Source organism: Patella vulgata, chromosome 3, assembly GCF_932274485.2.
Source record: "Patella vulgata chromosome 3, xgPatVulg1.2, whole genome shotgun sequence".
NCBI classification, from domain to species: domain Eukaryota; kingdom Metazoa; phylum Mollusca; class Gastropoda; family Patellidae; genus Patella; species Patella vulgata.
Genome location: NC_065881.2, coordinates 85,685,924 through 85,701,433, shown reverse-complemented (window position 1 = coordinate 85,701,433; position 15,510 = coordinate 85,685,924). Strand labels below are relative to the sequence as shown.

Below are 15,510 nucleotides of genomic sequence, written 5' to 3'. Positions count from 1 at the left end.
AAATCACTACTAAGGTAGATAATTCATGATATTTTGAAATTTAGTATTGATGACTGTACTTTTAGATTCTTCTTATTGTTTGGTACTTATCATAACACAATTAAACATTTATTAAACCCTCACTTCTATTTATTTATGAAACAGATGGATCTATAACCTTGGATTTTTGATACCCCCGGGTCTCGAAACACTTTATCGAGACAACCCCTCCAGGGTTATAGTTATTTTCGGGCATATTTATGTTGCCCGGATGGTCTCGAAAACTTTCACCCTTTTAAAACCTTACAACTGTTTGGTTTTAAATTTTCGCTTATCTCTTCGAGACTTTAGGGGTATAAGCTAACATGTATAAGTCTAGTTTTGTTTCTTTGTTACAACACCATAATCCTTTAAAACATGTATATAACTAACATTTATGGAGATAAATAATATTTAATATCACAACAGAAACTAGTCAGTAAGCTAAGATTTGAATTTAAACCGTAATCTTATATATAGTTCGATATATGGGGATTTTAAACCTAAGTATAATTTTTTTAAAAAAATAATGTATCAAAGTAATAATGTGAAGAGAGAATTTTATATAATGGATAGAGATAATTAATATTTTTGATGATAACATAAATTATTGACGGTTTCCCCTTGACAGTGGCGCGGGACATGCCTAGTCATTCGGATGGAAAGAAAGAGCGGCTGGGGTCCTGTGTGCACCTTGGCATACACGTTTAAAGATTCCTTTGCAGTTGAAACGCATTATAAGAGTAGGCCGACCAGTTCGGAACAGAACAATAGGACGTTAAAGCATATTTCATTTCATTTCCTTTTCCTGAGCTAGTGGGAACAGATCATTGAGAGGTTAAAACCCATTACACTTCTTCCAAATATTAATATAAGAACCTTACTGTTTTACATTTTTAAAAAAAAATCCTAATCATACAAATTTGGTGACTTTAAACTTAAATTGCAAAAGTGTGAGAAAAATAATAATTTACACGAATGATCGTTAATGATCGTTAATAAGATTACGACAGAAGTGTAATTCTAGATTATTAATTGGGAAAGCAAAAAATCCTTTAAAACATATACAGAAATAGCAATGGTTGGAAATAATTAATATTTAATATCAAAACATAAATTATCCGGTAGAAAAAAATGAAATATATTATATTATGACAGTATGACCAGTCAGTGTCAACGAGAATATGTGCTTCAAACTTTAATAAAAATCTTAAACATATAAATATACTGCATTTTTTGATGACTTTAAGCTAAAATATAATAGTGCCAAAATAGAACTATATTAAGGTAATAATGTGCAGAGAAAATGTTATATACATGTTAAGAATCAAACATTATCAATTCATAATCTCCTTGGAGTGACAATTGTTGAACATTGTTCACATGAAAATAAGCTTCAAACTTAAATGACAAACCTCTATGTCCCAAAATTTACTATATTTAGTGACTAACAAACAAAACAATAAAGATGTACATGTAGGTAAGATAGTTGTGTTAAATTAATTATCTTCAGAGAATTCTGCCTTAACAGGTTTACAATAGCCCTTTTCAGTGTTAAATTGTAAGAGCACTGGAAGAACAAGACTTCTATGATGTATAGTGTTAAAATAGAACTGGAAGGTAAAGGCTTGCATACCTGGCACAGTCTACTGGGACACAGCGTCGCGCAGACGGCAGAAATCTAGTCTGCTACTTATTGTGTAAAATCTTATCAGCACGTAAAATAAAAGTGAATCCACTTTTAAATATAAATGATTAGAAAACGATAAAGTAACTAATTTTTGATTTTTAACTATGAATTGTAGTATTCGTATCGACTTAGATTACCCTTACTGAATATCAGATTAGCAACAATAGCTTTAACATCATATGTACATACTATGTAAATTTGTGTAATTATATCTTGATTGAATTTTCAAATTGAATAGCACAACCTTTTAATACATATTTTAATTAACCTAATATAAATATATTTATGAATTAATATATTGATCCATTGAATTATTGATTTATTATTTCATCAATGTGTTAATGTGTCAGTGGTTCTGTATTTTGATTCAGAAATTTATTTCTTGTCTTTTCCTTTTTCTTGTTTTTAAAAATAAATAAATAAAATCAAATAAACAAAAATAATGCTTTTAATTAACTAAGAATGTTTTGTGCTGTTCCATGATTAAAATGTATGTACAGTGTATTATGATTATATATTTATTGAATAAACATATTTACAAGAAAAAAAAAAGCGTGCGCGCGCTGTATCATAAAGTCTGTCATTGAGTCGACTGGCGTGGTTTCGAATCCCCGGCTGTACGTGGCAAGAAGTAGGGTCGCCTGTCCAAACTCGTGGGTTTTCTCTGGGTCCTCCGGTTTCCTCCCACTGCTAAAGACCCCTACGCGCAAGCGAATTATGTAAATAAAATTAAACCATATGTTAGTCCCGAAATGACCTAGTTTGTGTCGAGTGGACGTTAAACCCCATTTCTCTCTCGCTCTCTCTTATAAAATGCATCTTTAAGTAAATATTTTCATCTGAGCATATAATAGAACGCCTGTTAAATCTGAAAATTTAAGTTATTACCACGTTTTATTTACTTTATGACTTCTCAAATATTTCTCTTGTGAACGCGTTTTTATCCTATTTTTATAAAACTAAAAACATATGTTTATATCCCAATGATCCGTGCATATTGGACCGTATCTTTATTGATTATGGCCCCTGATTATACGAAAATCGCTTGCAAAATAGGGCGTATCTTGCATGACAACCGCTTGTTTAAATGGTTTTAAGATCTGTAGTTTACTGGGAAAATGATTAATATTATGTACAAATTGTAACACGGATTGAAGTATCTTTAAAATGGTTTTAAAATTTGGATTATATCCCAAATTTATTTTTTTTATTTTATGACAGGAGGCAGAGAATTTATATGAAATGTTTCATACACGTAAAACTCTACACAGTCGAGCTTATCAGCATGTTGTTACACAGGCTGTAGAAAGTATGTAAGTACAATTTTTACAAATAGATCAATTTTACTTAAGCTTGATACCAGTATTGCAAAATGTGAATTAATATAGGGTTCCCTAAAGGTTACCTGAAGAACTCCAGCAAATTCGAAAAAAAGATTTTTTTGAGGGAGGTAGCATTATTTTGGATTTTGGTAAGTTTACTCTGTTTATGACGACATCAAATGTTGGTGTATAAAGTCCTTAACAATGTAATCGTAGTAAAATGGTTGTATGTTTTGTTTTTGTCGACCATGTGATAAAAAACCCCACTCACCATCGTTCTTCAAACAAGCTGCTGTGGAAGCAAATTTACAGATCAACCTACAGTTAACCCTATTTCATTTCATTTCATTTCTATGGTGACAACAGTCTGTGTTTTTCTATTTAAACTGTTGTTATGGTGATAATGATCTGTTGTTATGGTGATAATGATCTGTTGTTATGGCGATAATAATCTGTTGTTATGGTGATAATGATCTGTTGTTATGGTGATAATGATCTGTTGTTATGGCGATAATGATCTGTTGTTTTGGTGATAATGATCTGTTGCTATGGTGATAATGATCTGTTGTTATGGTGATAATGATCTGTTGCTATGGTGATAATAATCTGTTGTTATGGTGATAATAATCTGTTGTTATGGTGATAATAATCTGTTGTTATGGTAATAATAATTTGTTGGGTTTTTTTCTATTTCAACTAGGATTGTAGATGCATTGATAATAGCTGATAAATGTGAAACCTTTCCATTTCTCGATACAAATGAGTAAGTATATTTATATTTCTGTAAAGATAAATTGTATAAATTTGTCGGTGAAAATAAGTAAGTATATGCATTATGTAAGATTTAAATAGTTTATACTTGCTATGATAGTTTACAATTAGATAATGGTAAATGAATATATTGAAAATTTCATTCAAATTACTTCATTATGAACGAAGTTATGAATATTGATAGGAATAGCGTAGTCGTGGTTGTCATTGCTACGATAATAAACGAAGTCTCGATTAATGCGTTAACTGATTAAATGGTGTATGTGTTCTAATTCAATTAATATTACAGTCATCCAATGAACTAGAGAGTTATTCGAAGACCTAGTTGATGATGGGCTTGTCATTTAAATGGGGGGGGGGGTATCTAGTGACAAGGAGTAGATCGCCTGTTCAACCTCGCGGGATTTCCCCGCGTCCTCCGCTAGGCACAAACGGATCATTGAAATAAAATTGAACCATATGTAAGTCCTGAAATGGCATAGGTTTTGTCGAGTGGACGTTCAATCAGGGGCCATAATCCAACACGTTACAGTCCGATACACGCGAATATTGACAGGAACCGAGATCTTTGGATTGGTTTAAAACAGTATTTATTTCGAGAAAAATATACAATATAAAAGCATAAAGAATGGGATACAGAAACAAGCCAAGTAGGCTTATATTAATTTGCTTCCACAAGTTAAAAATGTGATTTTCCGTACAATCAGTTGCCATAATCCAGGAAGTCAAGTTTTGATACATGCCAAAATCTCTCTCTCTCTATCTCTCTCTTTCGCTCTCTCTCTCTCTCCATTCTATTAAAATTATTCATTAAAAGAAGGATGCACATTCTTCATGGTCTAAAATTTTTTTCAGTCCACCACGACAATTGCATGAATGTATAGACGATATAAAGGCGTATAAGAAACTGGATGATACAATCTTTCAGCGAATAATGTGGTCGACAGAACCAGAGTTACAAGGTGCCAGAGATCTGATTGATAGAATCCAGAAACGTCAGTTATACAAATGTGTTGGCGCGGCGCAGCGTCCCGAACATCTAGATAAGGTGAAACGTTTAAAAGAACTGTTGTATCAGATTACTAGAGGCTACACATCATTCAAATCAATATTATAATGTTTTGTTTACTTTTGTAGATTTCTCCTTGATTTAATAATAGTAAACAACCACAAAACAACAACAATCAAGTTCTGTTATGCCATACAAAAATGGATATGACTTCTCATAAACACCACGTTTTAATGCACTACATTTATCTTATTATATTTAATGTGGACGTATATTGTCCGGCCGTTAACATTTTATTTGTGGACAGACTACAGGCCATTTTGATGAAACTTTTCTTCGATATTAGAATGTATAGGACTGGAACGTCATGAAATATGTCCACCGATTCTACGACAAATCACGTTTTTAACTTGAGGTCCGTCTAGAGGTCAGAATTTTTGATGAAACTTGAAACTATAGGTTTATATTTCAAAAACATGGTTCCTTTCGATTTTGCCATGATGGATTATGGCCCATGGTTGTACGAAAAATCATGCCTTAAGGTCAGGGAGATTAGATAAAGAGCTGGCAGTTCTCTTTATAATAGTTAAAAAACAGATAATTTGCTGAAAATTTCAGTCAAATTTATCCACTCGGAACCAAGATTTTAGCGATTGAATATTGGAGCTAGCCTCGGTCATCATTACTGAAGTCTGTCAGATAAAAAACATAGTCTCGATTATCCATTTTTTATTTAATTATGAATGGAAGTCGAACAGCAAATCGGAACCTAATCCAATAAACATCACAGGCTAGCGATGCCATCGAGAGCTGATTATGGTGTAGATAAGTTAATTAATGTCTAATTAATAATTTAGATAACATTTCACGCCTAAAAAAAGATCTGCAATAGACAGATTTAGCTCTTGCATAATGTATGTTTAAAGGAGCTAAGTCGCTAATATTTGGGACCTAGATATTAACACAAATGGGTCACAACGCATATAATAATGTAATATGAATGTATATAAACTAATTTACATTCAATCGTTACCGTTTTTACTCTAATTTCAAATCAGTTATATGCGGCGAAATACACCAGAAGTCTCAACCGAACGGCAGTCTCTAGCGTCTAGTTATTGCAGTCTACACCGATAATATTTATTGGGCATGCTCTCCAGATAAGAATATGACGTCATCGTTTGACATGACTTGTGGAATATCTCTAGTCTCGTTCTTCGAGCCCCTTGTTACAAATGGCACCGAAACGCATTATGGTACACGATTCGCGTACCAATGCTAAACTGTTTATTTTGTCTTAAATATTGGATATCAGAAGCCCATCATTTCCCGGTAAGATCAAAACACCAATGTTGATTTAAATTGACAAAAAAATCGTCTTTTCAGTGTCGAAGATTTTGGATGATATTGAGTTAGATACTTTTAGTGGGGCAAGACTGAGAAACAGAAAATTGGTTTATTTGGCCTTAGTTTTAATTCACATCGAATAATAATCTCTACGAAATCAGTTTAAATAACCTTGATAAACAAAACTATTCTAATATTTGTTTGATCATTACAACTAACAATTTTATTTGACAGGAAAAGGAGAAGGAAGTGCCAAAAGAAATCGCTAAATTCGCTAAATTAGAACCTGAATGTCTCAAATTGTCGGTTAGTTTATTTATAGTTTTATCAATTTAATTATGTGTTGAAATATTTTTAAAAGTTATTCCTGAAGATGCTGTGCGTGCCCATATCACAGTACTAGCCATTTATCTTTATTTCAAATTAATAGCTTTGTAATAATGTCATTCGAATACTTACTGTCTGAACCGTGGTAAATTTGAAACGGATTTCTTCGATTGTGAACAAACTACTAAATAATTGTTATTAAAAACTTGCCTATGTGTTTGAAATCACCCCCGGTTGAATAACATCCAATGTACAATTCAATATCCCAACGGCAAAAGAAGTTCTCTCTTGAAAAGTGAATGTTTTTGCTTGTATTTTCGGCTGTGTTCATTACAACATTATACATGTCACGTGATGAGCTAAGCATTCTTAATATGTTGAAGGGGGCAATGGTTGACAAATTTTGACAATCACGTGTGTTGCAATCACAACAACGCGCGACCTTTCCGATCGTTTGAGTTTGGGCAACAAAATAGCAACTGAAGACAATAACATTAATTTGGAAACAATTGATTGCCAGTGTACTAAATTTTATTCACAATGAATTTGTCACCGATTACACGAATATTCGTAAATATAGTATTGCTTTTCACATCATCATCACTCCAGATTTGTAAATACCCTGTATATTATATATATTTTAATAATTTATATTAGGCCCTACACCCCTGTCAATTGTAGTCAACTTTGTGGCTAACATTTACAGTTCGGGATGTCTAAACATCGTTTATCGTCTTTATTAAAATGTATTTAAAACATAAAATAACTCTTCAAAAGAGAAACACAATAACGGACTACGGGCGTGTTTATGTTTGTAAACGCTCAAACTCATTACTGGGTTCGAGAGCAATAGCTTATTCATAGTGTGTTCATAATCGAAGAAATCCGTTTAAAACTTACGACGGTTCAGAAAGTAAGTATTCATTTGAGGCGCTTTCCAGACATTCTGGCATGATGTGAAGTGACTTGCTGTTTTGAATCTCCCTCGAATGGGAGGGTGGATGGCCGAATGGTAAACACGTACGTGCTGTATCATACGGCCTGTCATTGAGTCAACTGGCGGGGTTTCGAATCCCCGGTTGTACGTGACAATAAGTAGGGTCGCCTGTCCAACCTCGTGGGTTTTCTCCGGGTCCTCCCACTGCTAAAGACCCCTACGCGCAAGCGAATTATAGAAATAAAAAAAATTGAACTATGTGTAAGTCACGAAATGCTGATGGAATGCTGTAAGAATCTATAGAATACAGTCAGGGTGCATTTAGAATAAAATTCGAATGTCGTTCGATATTTTTATCCTTCGAATGCATCTCGAATATGGCGATCATGCGCAAAACAAGCAGTCAGAATATTTACAATACACTTCGAATATCAAGGAATATACAAAGACTTTTCATTCCGACGGCATTCCGCCTCTGGTGTACAAAGTTGATAATGAGTAAGAAATATTACATAAACCGTTATGACCAAAATGTGTGGCCGGTATGACCAAATTGTACAAAGAATAAGAATGTGACAACCTGTGTGACCTCTCTGACGACTTAGCTGTATTACCTGACAACCAATCATACTGATACAATTTAAATATATCGTTCATTATTTCAGCGTGTTCATTATGACTATGGTATGAAAAGTCAAGATCCAGTTAGCCATACCCGATTTTACTCGAAAGACAAACCTAATGTATGTTTAGAACTCTGCCCAGAACAGGTGGGATTTTACGATTGTTTACAATTTAATGTTGATTTATTTTCTGTGTATATATTATATAACTTTTGTATAAGGGGCTAAAATGTCATTTTGCATCAGGGGCGAGACGTGTCTACACCAGGGCTATAAGCAGGCCTGTAGCCAGGGGGATGGGGGGCAATGCAACCCTGAAAAAATGTTTTGCCCCCCCCCATCCCCCCGGAAAAAAAGTTGTCGACCATAGCTCTAAAATACCTACTGTAGACTGTGCCCCCCTAAAACCTTCACAACCTATGGAGTTGTATTCGGGTCCACGTTATGAATGAATGAATGAATGAATGAATGAAATGTGTTTTTATGGCACGTCAGCTCCAATTCGGCTATATTGCGCCAAACATATGGTGAATATTACGAGACAGGCTATATTATTATCACAGAAAAACATTATATACATAAATAAAAACAATATCACAGTTAGTAAAATTAAAAATAAAATACAACTTTGATGCATATAAATATTTAATCCCAAAATGAAATGATATTTATATATACAATTTAAATTTATGATAAAATCCTGTCTCTTTTAAAAAGCCTAATACTTTACCATATAAACCCGGTTGGGCAAACATGTGATGTAATGACTGACAACGGTAAAAATTCGATCTAATATCCTTGAAATGCGTGCACTCAATCAAAATGTGCTTAACTGTCAAGGGAACATGAATCTGGTTGAGGTTCTCGATTTAAAATGAAAATATGAGTTAAAAAAGACCAATGCGAGAAAGTGCATTATGAAAATAAAAATTGCACCATATGTTAGTCCCAAAACGAACCGGTTTGTTTCGAGAGGACATTAAACCCCATTTCTTTCTCATCAAATTTGTCAAAGTGGATTCAATAGAAGTCACGATGACACACTAACCAGGAGGTCCCAGACTCGATCCTGGTGTTCACTGAAAACGTTAATTGAGATTTTCAGTGTAGTTTCCCCTTGTTATTGGTGGCGGACAGGGGTGACTGGCAAGGACAGTGTCGAATTGCTTGGATGCAACGAACAACCGAGGTCCAGTCTAAACATTGGCGTGCACATAAAAGAACCCTGAAATTTGGCATTCGATAAAGAGTAATCGGAAACGCTTTCCCGTCAAAAGTCAAAACCTAGTAACTCACTTTAGGACCAAATTTGTAGTTACTAGGGTATGTGCTCCCTGTTGTTGTACTAGATATTCCAATCTTTTGATTTTGTAAGCAGTTAAACCCATGACACAACCTAGCAACTTCCTTCATTTGCCTAGTATGCCACAGAAAAACTTAGTAACTCAATAGTCAAATCAATGGATAAGCTGGGGTTTAATATTCATTCATTACGTTTTCCTTTGTTTTCTCAAAATAAGAAAAATGTCAGTTACTAGGTGTTTCCTTTTGACGGGAGCGCTGCTGTCCAACAAATATTCACTTCCAGCACACCACATGCCGTATTTGGGTCTTCATTTGCCCACTTGGCGCAAACGAGTAGATCTTGAAACCCCATTTTATTTTTTATTTTTTTCATTTCTTTCCAGGGCCCCCAGATGCTTCCAAAGCATTTTCAAGTAGATATGATTCGTATCTTCTGCACGGATAGTAGACCAAAAATCATAGAGGCGGCCAAATCAGCTTTTGAACAATGGTGTGATGACAAAGGCGTGAAGCCTGAGGTAGTTGTTTATTGTATTGTATTGATGTTGCTATCTGGGCAAAATTCTCTGGATGGACGAATCATTAAATCAAATCTGCAAGATTCGGATAAACTCAGTTTCACAGAATTTACACGAAGAAAAACGATCCTTTATTCTGGAATTGTTTGTATGTGAGTAAACCGCGTTGGTCCAATGAGTAAGGCACAGACTCACTAAATAGAATGTTCCCGGGGTTCTATCCCGGTGTTAGGCAAGAAACTTTCTCCGGAAGGTGCGGCCTTGCTTTCAATTTGTTTGTGGTACAAGAAGATATAATCTGTATTTTGTGTAACAAATTAAAATTTACTTTATTTTTCAGGGTATCAGAGGGGGATTCAGATTCCAGGAAGTTACCCAAAAGGTATTCATAAAAATAAATTTTTCACATCTTATAAAAACAAAATGTTCACATAACAATTTGCACATTGTATAATAACAACTTTTACATTGTATAATAATTTTTACATTGTATAATAACAATTTTCACATTGTATAATAACAATTTTCACATTGTATAATAACAATGTTCACATTGTATAATACCAAAAAGGTATTATCATATCAATTTAAAATGTTTTAGATTATTTTATAATAACAAATTTTTCACATCTTATAAAAACAAAATGTTCACATAACAACATGTTCACATTGTATAGTAACAATGTTCACATTGTATAGTAACAATGTTCACATTGTATAAAAACAATGTTCACATTGTATGAAAACAATGTTCACATGGTATGAAAACAATGTTCACATTGTATAATAATAATTTTCGCCTTGTATAATAACAAATTTACTTTTTAATATCAAATTTGATGATCATGTTAGAATAATAATTTTCTTCTTCATAGCAAATTTTTACAATTTTCCATAAAAACAATTTTTCGCATCATTTTGTAATAGCAAAAATTATTAGCTACTTGTGTGTGATCTACACAAGTTAATAAGAAGCGGAATCGGGTGTTCTGGAGAGGGTACAAGAACCAAGACTCCTGTATGTAAATTCACCTTAATGAAAAATGAAATCAGATTGAACTTCCTTTTCTGTGCCAATCGGTCTAAAGAAGACCCCTGTATATAAATGCTCCTAAATGAAAAGATAGTTTGCAGGCAGTGAAACATAGGCACACGACAGTCAAATCGTCCGCATGGTCGACACCGGTTGTCGCATATTTATTCTTGTGTAGGTAAGACAATTTCGTACAGATCACTTTGGGCGTTCACAATGTCTGCAACCCGAAAAAAGGGCCTCATCTCTGGAAATAATTTACAGAAATTATTGAAATTCAACAGATCACATGATAACCCTTGTCATTAGTGACACACGGGCCATAACTCTAGAACAAATTAACTGATATTGCTGAAATTGAATTGATGCATATAAATTTCATTCAGATTGGTTAAAAAAAACTTTTGTCGTTAGAGCGTTTACAAGGTGCAACACAGTGAAACAAGAGCGATAACTCAAGAAGAAATTAACGGAAATTATTGAAATTAAATAAGCTTCTTCATCTCACTTGTGTAAACAACATATATAACAATATTCAAAACAATCAGATGATAAATGTAGAATGTTCACAAGGAATTGTGGACGACGGACGTACTTACGTACGTGCAGACGGACGGGGCCACGACAATAAAATGGGGCTTAACGTTCTACCTTTCTGTGCCAGTCGGTCTAATGAAGACAGACATTTGCCTAGTTCCTTTAGGAACTGTCCCTGAGCGGACGATGTCCACTGACAGTTCCTATCGAGCCTTATATACATAGGCGTACGATCTGGGGGGCTGGGGGGGGGGGGCCGCCGCCCCCCCCCCCCCCCATTTTGGGCACCAAATGCTGGGAAAATTTGGGCACACAATTGTACTTTGTAAAAGTTGTATAAAAAAAGATATTGTGTTCTTGAATGTGTCCAATTTAATAGCGAATTTATTATTATTATGTAACATACTAAGAACCTAACTACATTTTTTGGGCACCAACCACCACCGCCCCCAGTCAAAAATTTCCCCGTACGCCTATGCTTATATAGCTGCAATATGAAAATACCGCTCTTCCCCTCCTCTGTTCTAAGGCTATTTTGGAATCCTTACCTACTATTTTTCACCTTTATTCTAATTTATTCGCCAAAGGAATCATTTCTTGCCACAGCCGACACACATTTATAATGATTCAACACTATTTTCAAGTAGAATTCTGCGATTAAAAACATACACAAAATACGTTTGATCTGACGGCCGATCTGACGGCCATTACGAGACCCGGACATGCGCAAACCGCATGTTTATTTCATCGCTAAATTCTACTTGAAAATTGTGTTGAATAATTAAAAATTTGTGTCAAATATATTGATAAATGATTCCTTTTGGTGGAAAATAAAGAATCACGGTGAAAAATAGAAGGTTAGTGTTCTAAAACAGCCTGAGAACACAGGTGGGGAAAAGCGGTATTTTACCGTATTTTCATATTGCAGCTATATAAGGCTCGACAGGAACTGTCAGTGGACATCGTCCGCTCAGAGACAGTTCCTAAAGGAACTAGCATTTGCCATGCAGTGTGCTATGAGGGTAATTGTGCCTTGGCAGTGGAGTTTTCGCCTACTCCTCATCATATTTCAACACTTCATTGAATGTCAACTGTCCAGGGTTCTTTTATATGCTCGTCAATTATCCCTAAATGACTAGACATTGCTCCATGTTAGACCCTGTGTCCTGTACCTCTAGCAAAGGAAACCTAACAAGGATCCATAATATATCATATATCAATTTATTTTACAATAATAGATGAACATTTTCTTGTTTTTGGTTTAGACCCTCACAGAGAGATCCAGCACAGAATAAAGATGACAGATTTAAAGAAAAAGATGATATGGACTTGAGACATTTTTGTGTGTGTGTTTTTTTAATTTATTTCTTTTAAATTATTTGCTTGAGAGTTTAAAATCTATTTATTGTTTTACAGTTTTAGTATTTATTTTGTGTGATGTGTGTTTTTTTTTAATCATATCTTGTATTTTTTAATTTATTTCTTTTAAGTTATTTGCTTGAGAGTTTAAAATCTATTTATTGTATCACAGTTTTAGTATATATTTATTGAATTACAGTTTTAAAATCTATTTATTGTATCAGAGTGTTAGTATCTATTTATTGTATCACAGTGTTAGTATCTATTTATTGTATCACAGTTTTAGTATTTATTTATTGTATCACAGTTTTAGTATATATTTATTATATTACAGTTTAATAAGTAAGTTTACCCTCAAAGTTCATTCGCTAAAATCTCGGTTCAGAGTAGATCAATTTGACTAAAATTTTCAGCAAATTGCCTTTACATTATCTAGTTTTTAACTATTATAATGTGAACTGCCAGCGCTTCCATAATGTATACATTAATGGCAAGGAACACATTAAGGGGGCACATCTGTGGACAATTTACAACTGTACAAGACTGCACGGTACACAATTATCAAGAATGAATGATCTATAGTGTCAGTAGTGTGGACAATTCATTTGCTCATGATAGATGAGAATATGAAATGAAATGAAATGGGGTTTAACGTCCTAGTGTTTTGCTCCGACTGGGCTAATGAAGACGGTGTGATAGTTAATAACAGGGATGCTATTTCAAAATTTTGCACGTCGGACATTTTTGGTTGGAGTTAACCGAGCCCAGAATTACATCACCAGAATTCGTCGTCCGCTTCAGGAAATAAGATCAATAGGCTCCCATTCACTTTAGTGGAATTCAAATAGACATAATCATTTATTATGTTGTGTAGCAATTAGGGTTCTGAATAATGTTGATGAATAGTTCACAATATTATGTGGTTCTCTCTATTTTTCATATTTAATTTCCGTGCCGGCTTCAGTACCTGCCTTCGTTTGTACAATAGAAAACGAAATCGAAATGTTCGTGATAAGAATAGTTCATGATATCTAAACATATTTTTTTTATTTATAAAATGGTATTTATAAATTAATTACCCATATAAAGGCATAGCCCACTTCCGATTATTATGTCAATTGTTGGCCTACGTCACCATTTACACATATTTTCTTAGTAAGCAATACCTTATATGGTAAGCGATGATTTCTGTGCGACACATTTATGGCAAGGTTTGGCGGAATTTGTCTCGAATTATTCACCATAAGAGTTCCACATGATATTGAACTTATAAAAATAAATGCATTCGACACGATTTTCGACTTAGAATAATTTTGATAGAGTGTTTTGGTCTGTGGTTCCTATTTATTTAAAAAGTTTCTTCTCAGACCCCCTATATGCCTGTGTGGTATCACATTACACAAGATTTTCTCAGAATGTTTTAGGTACGTGGTGTTTTTACCGAAAATAAGTTAAAGGTGTTTATTAATAGCTATTAAAATACAGATGTGACGTCACCCTTTGATGTTGGCGTACCATTATTTCAAATAATCGTACGGGCAACTTGCCAATAGTACTTTATTCAAACCAGTGAGATATTGGACTAATGTGACGTAAAAGCTCGTGCTGAGTGTCAGTATTTTAAGATGTTTAATGGTCTCGAGCTTACGACATTGCGTAATATATTGTAAAAACATTCGGGCCTACGGCCCTCATGTTGTTACAATATATTACTTAATGTCTCGCTCTCGACCATTAAACAATACTTAAAATACAGATGTGACGTCATCCTTTGATGTTAGCGTATCATTATTTCAAATAATGGTACGGCAATGTGCCAAGCGTACATTCTTTAAACTAGGTAAAATTTTTGACCCGTGTGACGTATTTCAGTGCAAAGTCCATGCGAGTGTCTGTATTTTAAGTCGTTTAATGGTCTCGAGCTTAAGACATTGCGTAATATATTGAAACAACAACTCGTGACTACGTCACTCGCGTTGTTTCGAACGGAATATTTTGACAATAAGACAGAAATAGTATGTTTCTCATCAAGGTTTTAAGAACGTCGGCATTTATCCATCAAATTGTACTGTTCGGATCGGTGATGTGCTTGGTACTCCATTTAACTGTCGGGAACCACTGTGTAATGATGGATTCCACTCGAACAATGGGCACCCATATCACCAGCTTATGTAAGGCAACGTCGCACAAGCCTGATATTTCTCAGATGACAGAAATATTAGTTGCTTGTTGAAGTTTGATTGTATAATCTTTTAATAATAATTGTCAATAAATCTATTAATAATAGGGGGATTGCATGGCTGAATGGTTAGCATGTGCGCGTTGTATCATAAAGTCTGTCATTGAGTCAACTGGCGTGGTTTTGAATCCACGGTTGTACGTGACAAGGAGTATGATCGCCTGTCCAATCTCGTGGGTTTTCTCCGGGTCCCCCGGTTTCCTCCCACTGCTAAAAACCCCTGCGCGCAAGCGAATTATTGAAATAAAATTGAACCATATGTTAGTCCCGAAATGACCTTGTTTGTGTCGAGTGGACGTTAAACCCCCCTCTCTCTCTCTTTCTCTCTCTCTTCTCTCTCTCTCTCTCTCTTTTGATAATATTGTCTCTAAATCTTTTAATATTCTGTATCCTGGAATTCACGTTTTCTTGAATGTTTTATAAATTTGTGTTTGTTCTATTTCATGATAAATAAAATAGCCTTCTCATGCTTTAA

At 34.3% G+C, this 15,510-nt stretch overlaps 1 protein-coding gene across 1 annotated transcript in view; it reads left to right on the top strand.

Annotated features, from left to right (window-relative positions):
* The window catches only part of LOC126816454 (deoxynucleoside triphosphate triphosphohydrolase SAMHD1), a 49,469-nt gene extending 33,959 nt beyond the window's left edge, over positions 1 to 15,510 (top strand). Inside the window, exons 10-17 of the mRNA XM_050543045.2 lie at positions 2,930 to 3,021; positions 3,731 to 3,793; positions 4,657 to 4,849; positions 6,392 to 6,463; positions 8,087 to 8,191; positions 9,733 to 9,867; positions 10,208 to 10,249; positions 12,703 to 15,510. Of these exons, the coding sequence (XP_050399002.1) occupies positions 2,930 to 3,021; positions 3,731 to 3,793; positions 4,657 to 4,849; positions 6,392 to 6,463; positions 8,087 to 8,191; positions 9,733 to 9,867; positions 10,208 to 10,249; positions 12,703 to 12,732 (732 nt within the window). The 3' untranslated portion in view covers positions 12,733 to 15,510. The remainder of the gene's footprint in view (positions 1 to 2,929; positions 3,022 to 3,730; positions 3,794 to 4,656; positions 4,850 to 6,391; positions 6,464 to 8,086; positions 8,192 to 9,732; positions 9,868 to 10,207; positions 10,250 to 12,702) is intronic.